General features: G+C 42.4%; 1 protein-coding gene across 9 annotated transcripts in view; it reads right to left on the bottom strand.

The window, feature by feature from the left end:
* SPATS2L (spermatogenesis associated serine rich 2 like) overlaps positions 1 to 14,480 on the bottom strand; it is a 165,589-nt gene that overhangs the window by 57,065 nt on the left and 94,044 nt on the right. For 8 of the 9 annotated variants that reach the window (XM_064586883.1, XM_064586882.1, XM_064586880.1 and 5 more), the window contains one exon: positions 3,576 to 3,684. In XM_064586883.1, coding sequence (XP_064442953.1) covers positions 3,576 to 3,684 — 109 coding nt within the window. Of the gene's footprint in view, positions 1 to 3,575; positions 3,685 to 7,753; positions 7,938 to 14,480 lie in introns of those variants that run through there. The other variant, XM_064586885.1, reaches the window with a different exon arrangement.

Below are 14,480 nucleotides of genomic sequence, written 5' to 3'. Positions count from 1 at the left end.
AGTATTAAAGCCCCACTACATGAAGCTTACCTTTTTATCACTATGTTGTCTTACAGAAAATGAAATATATCTTGAGAATGTTCTGTTAGCTGCGCTGGCATAGGTGGAATTAAAATTGTTCTGTTTGATATATGAATCAAAATACCTGTAATCTTCCAGACCAAACATGGGATTTTGAATATTATTAACCAAGTGAATCAAAGCTTTCTGTGTGCCCATTCCTGCTCTTTCCCTGCCTTCCACTCACTATATTCACAGCTTGCAACGTGATAAGGACGACAGATTATCTGATGTTGGTTTTGCTGTCACCTCACAAAGGGATGGGATGGGCTCTTCGGAAGGAAGGCTTCCACTAGGAAACAAAAAAAAGTTCGTCGAATGACAAGTTGATCCCAGGTTTTCTCAATGCTGTTCACATACGTATGTGGCCGTGCACAGGCTCAGAGAGGAAAAGCCTAATCTGATTACGCTGTAAAATATTTTAAAAGACATGTTTACCGCTGATCAGCTACGGTAACTGTCTCCATGTGGTCTAACAAAGTTCTCCGTTCATTCCAACTGGGTGGGTCATCATTTCAACAGTAAGTTATTGGTAATGAGTACATGGGTTGTTTTCATACAAATAAGTACTTCTAAAAGAGTAGCTCTTAAATGTATTCTTTTAACAATTTTAAGCCTTCTCATACAATCTCATTATACTAATAGTTCTCTACAATGAGTGTGTTGGCTAAACGAAGATAAACTTCAGGCTGGTCTTTATAACGAATTTCAAATTAGTAGGGTCCCAATTATTGAGTCCACTGTCACTGTTAGATAAGGAGAAGGCCATATTGCTTTGACTAATGTTTAGACAGGCTAATTATTCCTATCTATTCAAAGTTTCCAATTCAATGCCCCTCTTAGGCTTTCTGAGTTACATGTACTTGAAATAATAAGACTGCACTTAAAAGTAAGTTATAATTCAGACTTTTTATTAACTGAGCTGGTCTCTCTCTCATTTGCCCAGGGAATTAATGTTTCACCGTATTTTCCTTTTGAAGAACTTTAAGAAGTCACTTTTATTAGGCTCCTTGGTTAGTCAATCCAGGCTAATGATCATTAGGGTAGTTCTTACTTCCAGCCAAAGTTCAGTTTTCCAAATAAAATTAAATTTTAAGGAAGTGTCAAGTACTGTTCTTTTTAATCAGAGAAAGGTGAGTGGCTTACTGCTCTAAGTGTGATATTCAATTATTCCTCTGATTTTCATATTTTGACATAAATTCTGTTTGCAATTTGGACAACGAGCTTTTGGAGAGTAATTCTGAAGGAGAAATAGTCATGTTCACAGTGAATTTCGAAACTGCTATTACTAAATTTTAATTATGCCGAAACTGCTCGGAGCTTTTGAAGCCACTCGGAAATAGTGCCTTTAATATGCCTCCTAAGTGGTTCCTAACAAATAGTTTTGAATCCCAGTGGTTTTTATTTATTTTTTATTTTTATTTTTTTAAAGATTTTATTTATTTATTTGAGACAGAGAGAATGAGAGACAGAGAGCATGAGAGGGAGGAGGGTCAGAGGGAGAAGCAGACTCCCCGCCGAGCAGGGAGCCCGATGCGGGACTCGATCCCGGGACTCCAGGATCATGACCTGAGCCGAAGGCAGTCGCTTAACCAACTGAGCCACCCAGGTGCCCCTAGAATTTTTTTTTTTTTAAAGATTTTATTTATTTATTTGAGAGAGAGAGAATGAGAGAGAGAGAATGAGAGAGAGCACATGAGAGGGGGGAGGGTCAGAGGGAGAAGCAGACCCCCTGCCGAGCAGGGAGCCTGATGCGGGACTCGATCCCGGGACTCCAGGATCACGACCCGAGCCGAAGGCAGTCGCTCAACCAACTGAGCCACCCAGGCACCCCTCGACTTTTTTTTTTAAGATTTTATTTATTTGACAGAGAGAGCACAAGCAGAGGGAGAGGGAGAAGCAGACTCCCCGCCGAGCAGGGAGCCCGATGCGGGACTCGATCCCGGGACTCCAGGATCATGACCTGAGCCGAAGGCAGTCGCTTAACCAACTGAGCCACCAGGCGCCCGAATCTCAGTGGTTTTTAAACAAGTTTTCCAATTGGTCCCCAACCAGAGTGATACGTTTCTCAGCAATCGGTGAGTTATTCTAACGAGATCTCAACGCTGACAAGGTGACAATTTCAAGGCCAAGCAAGGTACGTTACTTAAACACAGATGGATTTGATGACAGTCTTTCAGTTCCTGGGCATCTGTGCACTTCATCAGGGTCACTTTGAAATAAAAACTGTCATGATGGGGAATGTGGGGGCTTCAGTCCAAGTGAGGGTGGGGAGGAGTGGGGATAACTTTTTTCCTTTCCTAAAGCTTTTTTCCACGCAAGTGACGTTGGCAAGTGAATCTTGAGAGTTTATCTGAGCCAGGATGTGCAGATTTCCAAAAATTTTTTCTTGAGACAAATTGCACCAAATGCTGCAAATCACATTAATATCAGATTCTCTACTATTGTTTCTCACAACTCAAAATTCTGTATCTGCTAGTACATGAGGCAGAAAAAAACAGGAAAGTTACTCATTATGGGTCTGCCTTCAGGTCTGTTTTGAATGGCAATCATTTTTAAATTCAATTAGAACCCTAAACCTTGATTGTAGATATCAGAATGTGAGAGTATTGCCTGGTTTCAGGACCTTGCCTGAAATGCAATTATACTTGCAGAATCTTGGGAAAATTATTCTATTCCTAGGAAAATAAATAAATCAAACTATCCCTAACAAATAAAGTATGAACAGGATATAACTGAGAAATGGGCTGACAGGTCTCCTCTGACCTTATTTATCAGATTATGTTTAGCTGGTCCATATTTATGACAGAGAAACTAATACCAGGGAGGAAGACATATGGTAACTAAGGACAAGTATGAGATCTTTGTTCATAAATGGAAGTTGTTCAAATAAGAGAGGAGAGGAGAATTTCCCCATAATTTACAGAAAATATAAGTTTATAAGATAAACATATTCCTGACACTTTAGATTCTATAACATCACTGGCAATGGGTTGTCTGAAGAAAATTCTTCTTTTAGACAGCAAAAAGGTTCTAGAGGTAGATAAGATGAATTGATATTCTGATTAATTAGGCAATCTCAAAATAAAAAACTAAGGATATTAAAGAATAAACCAATCCTCTCAGACTGTGTAAGCATCGAGTTCAAGGATGGCGGTCAATGAGGCCACGTAGAACTATGCGGGCTGAAGAGTTGAGGAGGCCTTCCAAATCAGGAAGCACATTACCCTCCATGAATAAGGACACCATCAAGTAAAGGGGTGGACAATGGAATTAGTATCATTACAACAGGTATCTTTTGGAAACTAGCTACAATCTTTTTTTTTTTTTAATGAGGGAAAAAGAAATCCCAAATTCTGCACTTATTGAGTACATAGATGTGTTTTTAAAGTGTAGCATATTTTTATGAGAATTAAATTATTAGGAACTAATTGATACTCAATGCAATCGAGGAAAAAAATACAGAAGATATAGAATCGTTAGTTCTAACAGGTTTGGGGGTCCTGTAGACTTACCATCCACGAAGGCTTGCACTGCTTTATCGACATTAAAATCAAACTGTTGTAGCACCAGGACGATTTCATTATTGCTTTTGTTGGGAACAACTGATCGAACTGCATAGATCTATGAAGAAAAAGAAAAGAAAAAGAAAGGTAAACACTTTAACTATTGTTCATCCGTGAAACTCTCACTGGATAGAACTATAACTCTTAGAAAGGCCTTGAAAAGCCAACTAATCTCTCTTCTTGCCCTTAAGCAGACTCAGGCATTTCAGAGCAGTAAAAATTCATCCTAGTAATCACCTCGATACCCTTTTTATTTATGTGCACATTTCACAAAGAGCTCCTTGTGGGGAGTGTAGTAGTGAGTATGAAAAGCCAACTCTGGTCTTGCGATCTGCGCCCCCCAGCCCAGCTCCCCAGACTACAGATGCAGACAAGATGTGTTTGCAGTGAAGACACAGATCGCTTTCTGTCTCAGGCTCTCCTGTCCACGGGCTCAGGGGCTGTCTGTGCAAAACTCACAGAAACAGCCTCATGCCTCAGCCTCTCTCATCTGCACAGTGGAAGCAGTCATCAAGGCTCACAGAAGCGTGTTGTAAAACTCCAGTAATGTTTACAGGGAAGTAAAAATGTGGGGCATTGTACTTTTGAAATGGTAATCTTAGCACATTTCTGAAAACCAAACATTTAAAACAGTGTAAAAGTAAATACATATATGAGGGTTAAGGATTTCAATAGGTTAAGGTGATAATAAAATTTTAATGACCTATATGTATTTCTTAAACGAATTTAGCACATATTCTTTACTAATAAAATTAGTTGACCTCTATCCCACAGAACTTGGAATTACTACAGGATGCTCTACTTATTTGAGCAAAACTTAGCTCACCCAGCTTTCTATTGTGAGGATTCCTGTAGTTGATACAGGATAGATTCTAGAGTCTGCATGGTGCAATGGTAAGTGGTATCTAAAATGATGATCACAAAAGTGCTGCACAATCTTTACATGTTTTCATCAATGGTTCAATTATGGCTAATTGAGTTTTAGAGTTACATACAGTTTACTGTAATCAAATTCATGGACTACGGATTATATGGGTATGATATGTGTAACGTGACTCTATTGACCAGAACATTTAGTTAAGCAGTATGGCCTGTTTTCTAATTATGTCAGAAAATAGGCAGCCTATTTCATATAGATCTGTATACAAGATCTATTTAGATAATTATGAGCAAACAGCACAAGCTATGAGTACCTAACTTATAGAGGTTTGACACTATTGATCAGAAAGCTGCTTTTGAAATTTGACATTCATAAATGCTAAACATGTGGGTTTTACCAAGGACTCTAATACACTATATGTATTTGTATGTATGTGACTCAAGATTCCTTTTTTTTCTATTCTCACCTTTTATGGTTCTTAGCTTTTTAGCTTACACATTAAAAAAATTAACTTCTTCAGATACAAGTTCTTTCTCACTTTTTTTCCTTTCCCTCTTTAAAAATCCAATCAGTGAATATTTTTTTGCATGCCTACTGTGTGACAAGGCACCAAACTTCCTGGAACTTATAGACTAAAGAGGAATGTACACATTGATCAAATGATCACACAAATACATACATACTTATACATTGTGATGAATGCCATACAATTGTATAACAGGGAGGGGCGCCTGGGTGGCTCAGTTGGTTAAGCGACTGCCTCCGGCTCAGGTCATGATCCTGGAATCCTGGGATCGAGTCCCGCATCGGGCTCCCTGCTTGGCAGGGAGTCTGCTTCTCCCTCTGACCCTCCCCCTCTCATGAGCTCTCTCTCTCTCTCTCTCTCTCATTCTTGCTCTCAAATAAATAAAATCTTTAAAAAAAAAACCCAAACAATTGTATAACAGGGAGACGTGACATTACATACATATGCTAACATCTGGAAGACAAGTGAGAAGAGATGGGTAGGAGGTAAGGGGAAAAGCATTTTAGGTAGAGGGAACAGCATGACTGAGGAGTGAGGCCTAGATGAGGAAGGAGTAGCTGGAGGGGAGGATGGAGGGAGGCAGCGGCTGAGGCTTTTATAAAACAAGATGAGGCCAGTCATGGGCAGGGCCTACATCATGCAGGGCCTACAAGGCCATGCAAAGGATTTAGGTCTTGTGGGCATCCCTTGACCATCCTTTCTTTTGTTAAGTTGTCCTTTCTTACTCATTCATCGGGTTAGAAAAATAGCTTTCTCACTCTATCTATCTCTATTATTGTGTAAGTTAAGGTATACAGTGCGTTGGTTTGATAATTTATAGACTGAGAAATGATTAGCACCACAGCATTAGCTAATAACACTATTCCATCACATAATCACCATTTCATTTTTGTGGTGAGGACATTTAAGATCTACTCTCAACAACTTTCAAGCATGTTATACAGCATTATTAGCTATAATCACCATGTTGTACATTAGATCCGCACAACTTATTCTCATATAACTGGAAGTTAGTACTCTTTGACCAATATCTCCCCATTTCTCTCTCTCTTTTTTAAAGAGAAGCCGAGAGAAAAACAAGAACAAAAACACCTTCATCCAGCCCAGGAAAGTCATTAACAGTGTGTGTCCAACAACAGATACAATTGGCCTAGTAGTTACTAGTCCACTGGAGTTATGTATAAACATTACATGTTACCCTTCTAATGTAGCTCTTTTATTTATTTTTTATTTTTTAAAAAGACTTATTTATTTGGCAGAGGGACAGAGAGTCTTAAGCAGGCTCCACAATGAGTGTGGGGCCTGACATGGGTGGGGCTCAGTCTCAGGACCCTGAGATCATGACCTGAGCTGAAGCCAAGAGTCTGATGCTTAACCGACTGAGCCACCCAGGCACCCCTGTAGTTCTTTTAAATAAAATTCTAGCATTTCAAGGTTGGTTAGTATTATATAAAATTTCTTAATAATTATCATTATTATTACTATATCAGCGATACCCTTCTATATAATGCAATGATTAGTTATTAATTACATTAACTGCATTATAATTACATTAGACCAAAGTTTTCAATCTACCTGCACAATTGTGTGAGCAATAAAGACCCAGAATTATGGAATAAACTTAAAATAACCGTTGTCCCTGCCTCCAGTCTCTCCTCTGCAAAACATATTTTATTATATTAAGGTAAAATATAATATACAAACCACAGCTTATGGAGACACTGCCTTTGTAGACATTTATACAACTCCTGCCTATTCCTCTTTAAAAGGAAAAAAAAAAAACAATCACGGTCAGATATAGAAAACATCTATCCTTGTCATTTTATATATCCTAGCTCTAAACATATCCTAAGAAAATTGCCAATAACTGAGTTCTGATATCAAATCTAACTATGAATATTGCATACAATTCTCAGAGGAAGATACTTAAGACAGGAACGTCCCGTTTTAAAGAAATCAGAAAAAAGAAAAGAAAAAAAGAATTTCTGCCTACCCCTAGATATTCCACAGTGATGCTGAATTCTAGTGAATTTCTGGGCCAAGCTCTGTGTTCGCTTTAATCACAGGGCTTGGCTAATGTGAAGAGAGTAGTATTGTTTTCCCACCTTCCTATTTATAAATTCACTACATCTGTTTTCCAATGAAAACGTCTTTGAGAAAGATGGAGAAATCCGGTGTGCCCGTGTGTGCCCATAAAAATACAGGAACCTCACGGTGTCAATCTTCGCGATGCAGGAGAGTTAGAAGGGGTCCACGCATTTAAATCAAAAAAGACCTCATTTATGAAGTAGCTTTAAAAATAAGGAGTGGATGACACGGGCGGGGTGAGAGCGAGGTTGTCCTGAAAGGCCACCTCGTCTGCGTTTGGAACTGAAGCTCCTGGAGGCGCGGATCAATCAATGCGTGACTAATGGTGGTTTGCATACCGGGATCTCATAAAATTCACGCCCGCAGTGAGTGTTTTGCAGACTGTTTCTGGCGCGGCCGCAGACAGGCAGCCTCTGCTTCACCGCCACAGCCCGAGCGGTGAGCCTGCGGCTGCAGCTCCCCCCCCCCCCCGCCCCCGAAGCCCCCTGTTGGAAGCCGCACCGACTGCGTCCCCCCGGGGCTCTGCCGCCGCCGGCAGCGCGGTCCGGGAGGGGCGGGCCAGGCGGCGGCGCAGGCTGTCCGGTGACGAGCGGGACCCGAGCTCGGCCGCGGTTCGTTTAGCAACTGCTTTACCTTTCTCGAATCACTGTGCGCTCGTTGTGCGTCTACTAATTTAAATCTGCTTTGGCAAATGCAATTTGCAATTGGGAAATCTGCCTTTTGCACCTGAAAAGTTGTTTTGATTTCACCTTCCGCGTTTCAATCTCGTGCCTTCCGCTCTCTGGGCCTTTCTATCTGGCTCGGCAGGCTCGGCCCCGTTCTGCCTCAGGCCCGCCCTGCTGGCGGTCCGCCGGCTGCGGGCGGCGGGGCCGGGTGGCTTTCACAGACGCTGTTTGGTTTCAGTTTCCCACATTAACCTGCCTCCCCGAGACTTGAGTTGTCTGGTTTAAGAGCTGTTAGCGGATTTCCTCGTTCACAGTGTGCATTTTGTGAGCCTGTCTGTGATGACTCCTTACAAATTCTTCTTGGCTTACTGATGAGTCACTTAGACTATGTCTGAGTTTCAAAAATGGTGCTCTGACCAAGCTTTCCAATCCACCTACACAGCTGTGTGATCAGTAAAGACCCAGTATTCTCCAATAAACATGAAATAACTGCTCCCTCGGCTTCCAGCGTCTCCCCTGCAAATTCATTGCTAGGCTACTGCCAGCCTGCACTTCCTAAAGTATAATCACCGCCATTTCACTCCCTTTCTTAGGAAGAAAGCTACAGCTCTACAACCTAGCCTTCAACCTGCCCTTCCAAACGACCCCGCCCCCCGCCCCTCTGCCCAGTATTAGCTCCCCACCCCCGCCTCTGTGAGCTTTGCCCTTGACATGGGAGGTATCTGCTTGTCCAAATCCTAGAGTCCAGCTGAAACGCCACGGGTTCCATGAAGTCCTTCTCTGCTAGCCCTGCCAGAAGTCATCCCGCCTCCTTTCAGTTCCCACAGCCTTTATCAGGAGGTCTCTTTACACATGGCACCTTCTACTCTATCCTAAGTGTGTATGTGCTGTGGTTACTAGATGGTAAGCGACATGAGGGCAAGAGTCCTCCTCTCAGACCTTCCTGCATCATCAGCATGCCCACCCCACCTGACTAATATCCGTGTACGGAGTAGGTACTTAACTTATTTGTTGAGTGAGAGAATGCCAACATGTAGCTATATCCAGCTGCTGTTTTGAGTCGAAGGAAGATCCTGCCAGCAGGTTCGGGCCCTCCCATCACTCTGCATTTACCGTCCACAAAAACAGGGGGGCCAGGGGGTGGGTCAGCTGACTCTGGTATGACCTCAACATTATATGGGTAGGGAGAATCTGTCCTCTAAATTTCAATAACAGAGATGGGAAGGATATTTAGGAGACTCGGAAGTTTTACTTTCTTTTAGGTACTCATAGTATTTTGTGAAATTTTAAAAATATGAAATAGCATAGTAACTGCCTATCATTCCAAAGGCCAGCCCAGCAGACAGATATTGCTTGAGTCCCCACTAAGGCACAGGCCCTGAGGACACAGAAGGGAACCGGATACAGTTCCTGCCCCAAGAGGGACAGTGTAGCAGTGGGGCCAGAACCCTTGTACCTGAAAGTGTACCGTAAGCCTGTGCTGTCTTTATGAACAAGGTGCGTGGTACTACAGAGAAAGGAGACGTAACGTTTGCCCAAGGAGGGGAGAATACAGAGGAGACAGCCAAATGTCTCGGAAGGAGCTTTGGAATTAAACAGACCTGTGGTCTAGTCTTGGTCCTGCTACATGCTTGCTCTAGGACCTAGGAGGAACTGTTTAAATTGTTAAAACTTGGTTTTGTAGCTGTAAAATGAGGAAACTACCCGCTAGAGTCTCAGTAAAAATGAACAGAGATGATGCATGGCAAGTGTTTGATATAGAATTTGGCATATATTAGCAGCTCAATAAATTTTAAAAAGTGTTGGCACATTTACATTGGGCCACGAAGAAGAAGGGTCCCTCCCGCATGTCTTTGAAGTGGCTAGGGTGATGGCCAAAACTTACTTGGATATCCCTCTTCTTAAGAAACGTCCTGCACAGCCTCACTGAACGGTCAGTGGACCCAGGGCTCTTCTCAATCTGTCCCTCTCCCGCAAGCTGATGTACCATAAGGAAGCCCATCTCTACGGTAACTAACAACATGTGCTTTCTCCACCCCCACCCCTTGCTCCTTCTTTCATTATTTATTCACTAAATGCCTTCTAAGATCAGGCATACTAGTGGCTGGATACAGGAGCAACAAAACAGATACGGTCACAACAAACCTAGAGGGGAAAAGACATGTGAATGTGTAAATTTGAAATGTATATAATTGCAACTCATGCTAAGTGAGTGATATGAAGGAAGCAATCAGGATGTAGTGACAATGATCACAGGGGTCAGGAAGTGGCCTGGCAGAAAAGACAAAGTGGGCTAATCAGATTGTCATCCTGGGGCATCTGGACTATTTGACACACTGCGAGAGAACAGAGTGGAGGTGAAGAGGGGCTGTTTCTGGAGCTGCCTCACTTCCTGCCTTCCCTGCTTCTTTAACGTTTCTTGAAGTCTCATGAGACCCTACCAGACCATTCTAATAACCTCTCTTGTATTTGCACTAGTTTGAGAGGGTTTCACTCTATAATAAGGAGCAAGTGCTTAGATGCTACACTAGCAGCTAGGGCTGAAAATAAAAATAATAAAGCCAAATAATTGATTCAATTGGCAAAGGGGAGAAATGGACAATTTTACAGATAAATCCAGTTAGAATGTGAAGGACAGAGCGGAGAAGGCCCATGAGCCTTGTTCACATACCTCTTCCTGCACTCAAGTTGGCATAATTACTCATGTGACTCTTTGTCCCATTGGACTATGAGCTCCTGAGTGAGAGAGACCATAGTTTTATATTTATGGGGGCCTAGAACAATGGGTGGCATTCAGTAGATGATTCATAAATGTTTGCTGAATTGGCGAATGAACAACTGAATGAACTGAAGGAAGTAGGGAGTCTAGTAAGACGGCCCCTGAAATATTCCAGTTTTATTTATCCGTTTTTTCCCCAGTGCATTTCTGAAATTCAGCGTAAAGTATCGCAGTATTAAAAAGTATTCAAGCCCAAAATGGATGGAGTCCCTCCTAGGTACCAGGCACTGTATATGGCTGGTCCTAGCCTTGAGGAGCTTGGAATCTTGCAGCTTAATCTTATCCCCTACAATAAGGACAGCAATCGAACAGCCAGCAACCTCCTTTTCACATCAGTGGGAACCAGAGTTATTTATGGGTTTGCCATTCCTGCAACTTTGAAAGGAATTTTATAATCAGCTTTGGTCACATTTCTCAAATGCGGAGCTGTTCAGAGATGCCTTAAAAACAGCTCATCGGTGTACGTTTTGCTTCACTTGCTGGACCACTAATACTATCTACACGCTAATGAAGGCACTTCTCTTATGAATCTTCTTGAGGAAGAAGATACTCTTTGTAGACCGGTACCTCTGCATCACGGATAATTCTATAATTTAATTGCCTTTTCTAACATCTACTTTCTGCCAGCAAAAAAATATGCACGAGGTGTTGTCAGGTTCTACTTGGCTGACTTTTTGGGAATTAACACCAGGGGTCCAAATCAAAATTAACTTTTTTTTTTTGGCAGGAAACCAGGATTAGAAGGAATAATGAAGATTTGAAAGTGGAAAAAAATGCAATTTTCATAGACTCATGAGACGTTTAAAGTAGAGAAGATCTTAGAGATAGGCTAGTTGTGGCTTCTCAAACTTTAAAGTACATTCAAAGCACCTAGGAATCTGATCAGAATGCAGAATCTGATTCAGATGCTTGGGGCAGAGCCCCAAATTCTGCATTTCTAATAAGCTCCTGGGTGATGTAGATGCTGCTTGTCCAAGGATGTGGTAGGCATAATAGTGGCCCCCCAAGACATACATGTCTCAGTCCCCTGGAATCTGTGAATATGTTAGGTTACATGACAAATTAAGGTTGCACAGAATTAAGGTTGTTAGTCAGATGACTTTGAAATGGGGAAATTATCCTGGATTATCTCAGTGGTCCCAATAGAGTCACAGGGTCCTTGTAAGTGAAAGGAGGAGGAAGACAGTCAATGTCAGAGTGATGCAATGTGAAAAAGACCTGACAGGCCATTGCTAGGTCTGAAGATGAAAGGGGCCATGACCAAAGAGTGCAGGCAGCTTCTAGAAGCTGGAAAAAGCAAGAGAACAAATTTTGCACCTAGAGCCTCCAGAGAGGAACACAGGCCTTGCTGACATCTTGATTTTAGCCCAATGATAACCATTTGGACTTCTTTTTTTTTTTTTTTTTAAAGATTTTATTTATTCATTTGACAGAGAGAGACAGCGAGAGCAGGAACACAAGCAGGGGGAGTGGGAGAGGGAGAAGCAGGCTTCCTGCTGAGCAGGGAGCCCGATGTGGGACTCGATCCCAGGACCCTGGGATCATGACCTGAGCCGAAGGCAGACGCTTAACGACTGAGCCACCCAGGCGCCCCCATTTGGACTTCTGATTTCCAGAAATGTAAGATAATCAATTTGTGTTATTTAAAGCTACTAAATTTGTGGTGATTTGCTACAGCAAAGGGAAACTAATACAATGGAGCACAATTTGAGGAGCAAAGGTCTACCCCTTTCTTCTTCCTAATATGGGGATGTCTTTCCCTTGCTTGCCAATTAATGTCTTTAAAAAAAACAATGCACCTTTCAGGGGCATCTGGGTGGCTCAGCTGATTAAACGTCTGCTCGATCTCGGGGCCTGAGATCGAGCCCCAGGCCCGTGTTGGGCTCCCTGCTTAGCGGGGAGAGTCTGCTTCTCCTTCTCCCTCTGCCCCCACCTCCCACCCCACGTGCTCTCTCTCTCTCAAATAGATAAAATCTTTAAAAAAAAATACAAATTCCAAAGAGCAGCATTCCCCACCATACACACATATTTTGAGGGAATTCTACTGTTCATTCAAGCCAGATTTTGTGAGGTAAAGTGACATGAATCTGACATAATCTTTGCCCCAGGAACTGGCAAAACAGAGGGAAAATAAGACAAAGTCATAAGTAACAACTAAACAAGAGTTATTCTGACAACAAAATCCTTTCTGATTCACATGTTCTCTATGCTTCCTTTCACTACCCCTCTCAGGTTCCCTTTGCCTTTCACCTGGACTCTGGAAAAGGCCTTCTGATGGAATTTTCTGGCTCAGTTTTTACCTCTCTCCAAACCGTCTTAAAACAATCACTGCACAATTAATCTCCCCAAAATGGTTGAGCACGTTTATCTGATTGAGGGCAGGAGCCGGCAATGAGAAAGAATTTGAGCAGAGGAAAGACAGGAGATGAATTATGAAACAAAGTCCCAGAGGAAATGAAAGAAAATGGTATCCAAATCCATGTGGAAAAGCAAGCTTTGGAAAAGAGTGGAGTTTCTTCTCTCTCATTCTTGGAGTTCTGAGAAAGGAAGACATAATGCAAATTTGAGATTGTGAAGAGAAAAATGTAAGGAAACTATTTCCTGAGTGAGAGTTTTAGTGCTTGCTTCGGGCCTTAAAAAGTGGGAACAGGCTTAGAGCTGCCTTATGGGGAGGTGAGAGAAGTGGCCTTTATAAATGGAAGAATGAAGAGCAGGAGTGAGGGTCCACGAACGCTGGACAGCACAGATTTGTCATGATTTTCCCTAGCACTTCTCTGGAAGCCAGGAGCAGAGAAAAGGAATGATTCAAGGTTACAAACTCTAAGGAACACAGTGGTACATCTTAGGGCTCAGGAGATGGGGACTGAGAATCATAAATGTAGCTGATCGAGGCATCTGTGGGGGATGATGGACTGAGAGTAGGGAGAGACTGAGGGCTGAGGGATCCTGTCAAGAACACAGAGCAGATGTCAAAGAGAGGGAGAGGCTGAGAGAGGCCGATGATAAGAAGGATGTGGCCAGAGAAGGGATGTTAGATACTGCCAGTCCTTGGTCCTAGTCTTTTAAAGTGTAAACATAATCATTTTCCTCAAGACCAGCCCTTCACTTTTCTCAAGGAACCAAAGTGTTCCCCAGAATGCCATCTTTTATGGAGTAAATGTATGCTCTTCAGCACTTTTTTTTTTTTTTTTTAAATCAGCGGTGCTTCCCAAGCTTTTACCACCCTGGTCAAGCTCAAGTGTATCTGAAATGTGGTTCTAAATGAAGCACACTGTACCAGGAATGGCTGGATCAGGGCAGAGGACTATAGGACCTGCACCTGTCCTCGTTGGGCTCCATTTACCCATTAAAGGAATCTAAGATGGCGTTAGCACTTCTAGGAGGCACATCAACTACTGGCTGAAATGGGAGCTTACTTTGCTACTAACACACCCTGGATCGTTTCGGCAACAAGCATCCCCCGTCCTATACTTGTGTAGCAGCTAGAGTGCAGGGGTAGGATTTTGCATTCGTCTTTGTTAAATTTCTTTTTATTTTTTTTTAAAGATTTTATTTATTTATTTGAGAGAGAGAGAGAAAACATGAGAGGGGGGAGGGTCAGAGGGAGAAGCAGACTCCCTGCCGAGCAGGGAGCCCGATGCGGGGCTCGATCCCAGGACCCTGGGATCAAGACCTGAGCCGAAGGCAGACGCTTAATGACTGAGCCACCCAGGCGCCCCCGTCTTTGTTAAATTTCAATCCGTAGATTCTGACCCATCCCTCAAGCCGGCTGTTATCCCCTGGAACCTTGCTTTTGCCCACACCCCCAAAAAACAGGGAATGCATTAGCCATCCCTTCTAACTTTGTATCATTTTAAAAATTAGTTGGTATCTTCTATATCTTATCCAAATTGATTTGAAGTTTGGATGGGCCAGA

The sequence above is a fragment of the Mirounga angustirostris genome, unplaced genomic scaffold (assembly GCF_029215605.1).
Source record: "Mirounga angustirostris isolate CCGP_5_RB_7025 unplaced genomic scaffold, mMirAng1.0.hap1 SCAF_3, whole genome shotgun sequence".
NCBI lineage: Eukaryota > Metazoa > Chordata > Mammalia > Carnivora > Phocidae > Mirounga > Mirounga angustirostris.
Note: the sequence above shows the minus strand (reverse complement) of the source record. Positions and strands in the feature narration are given on the sequence as shown.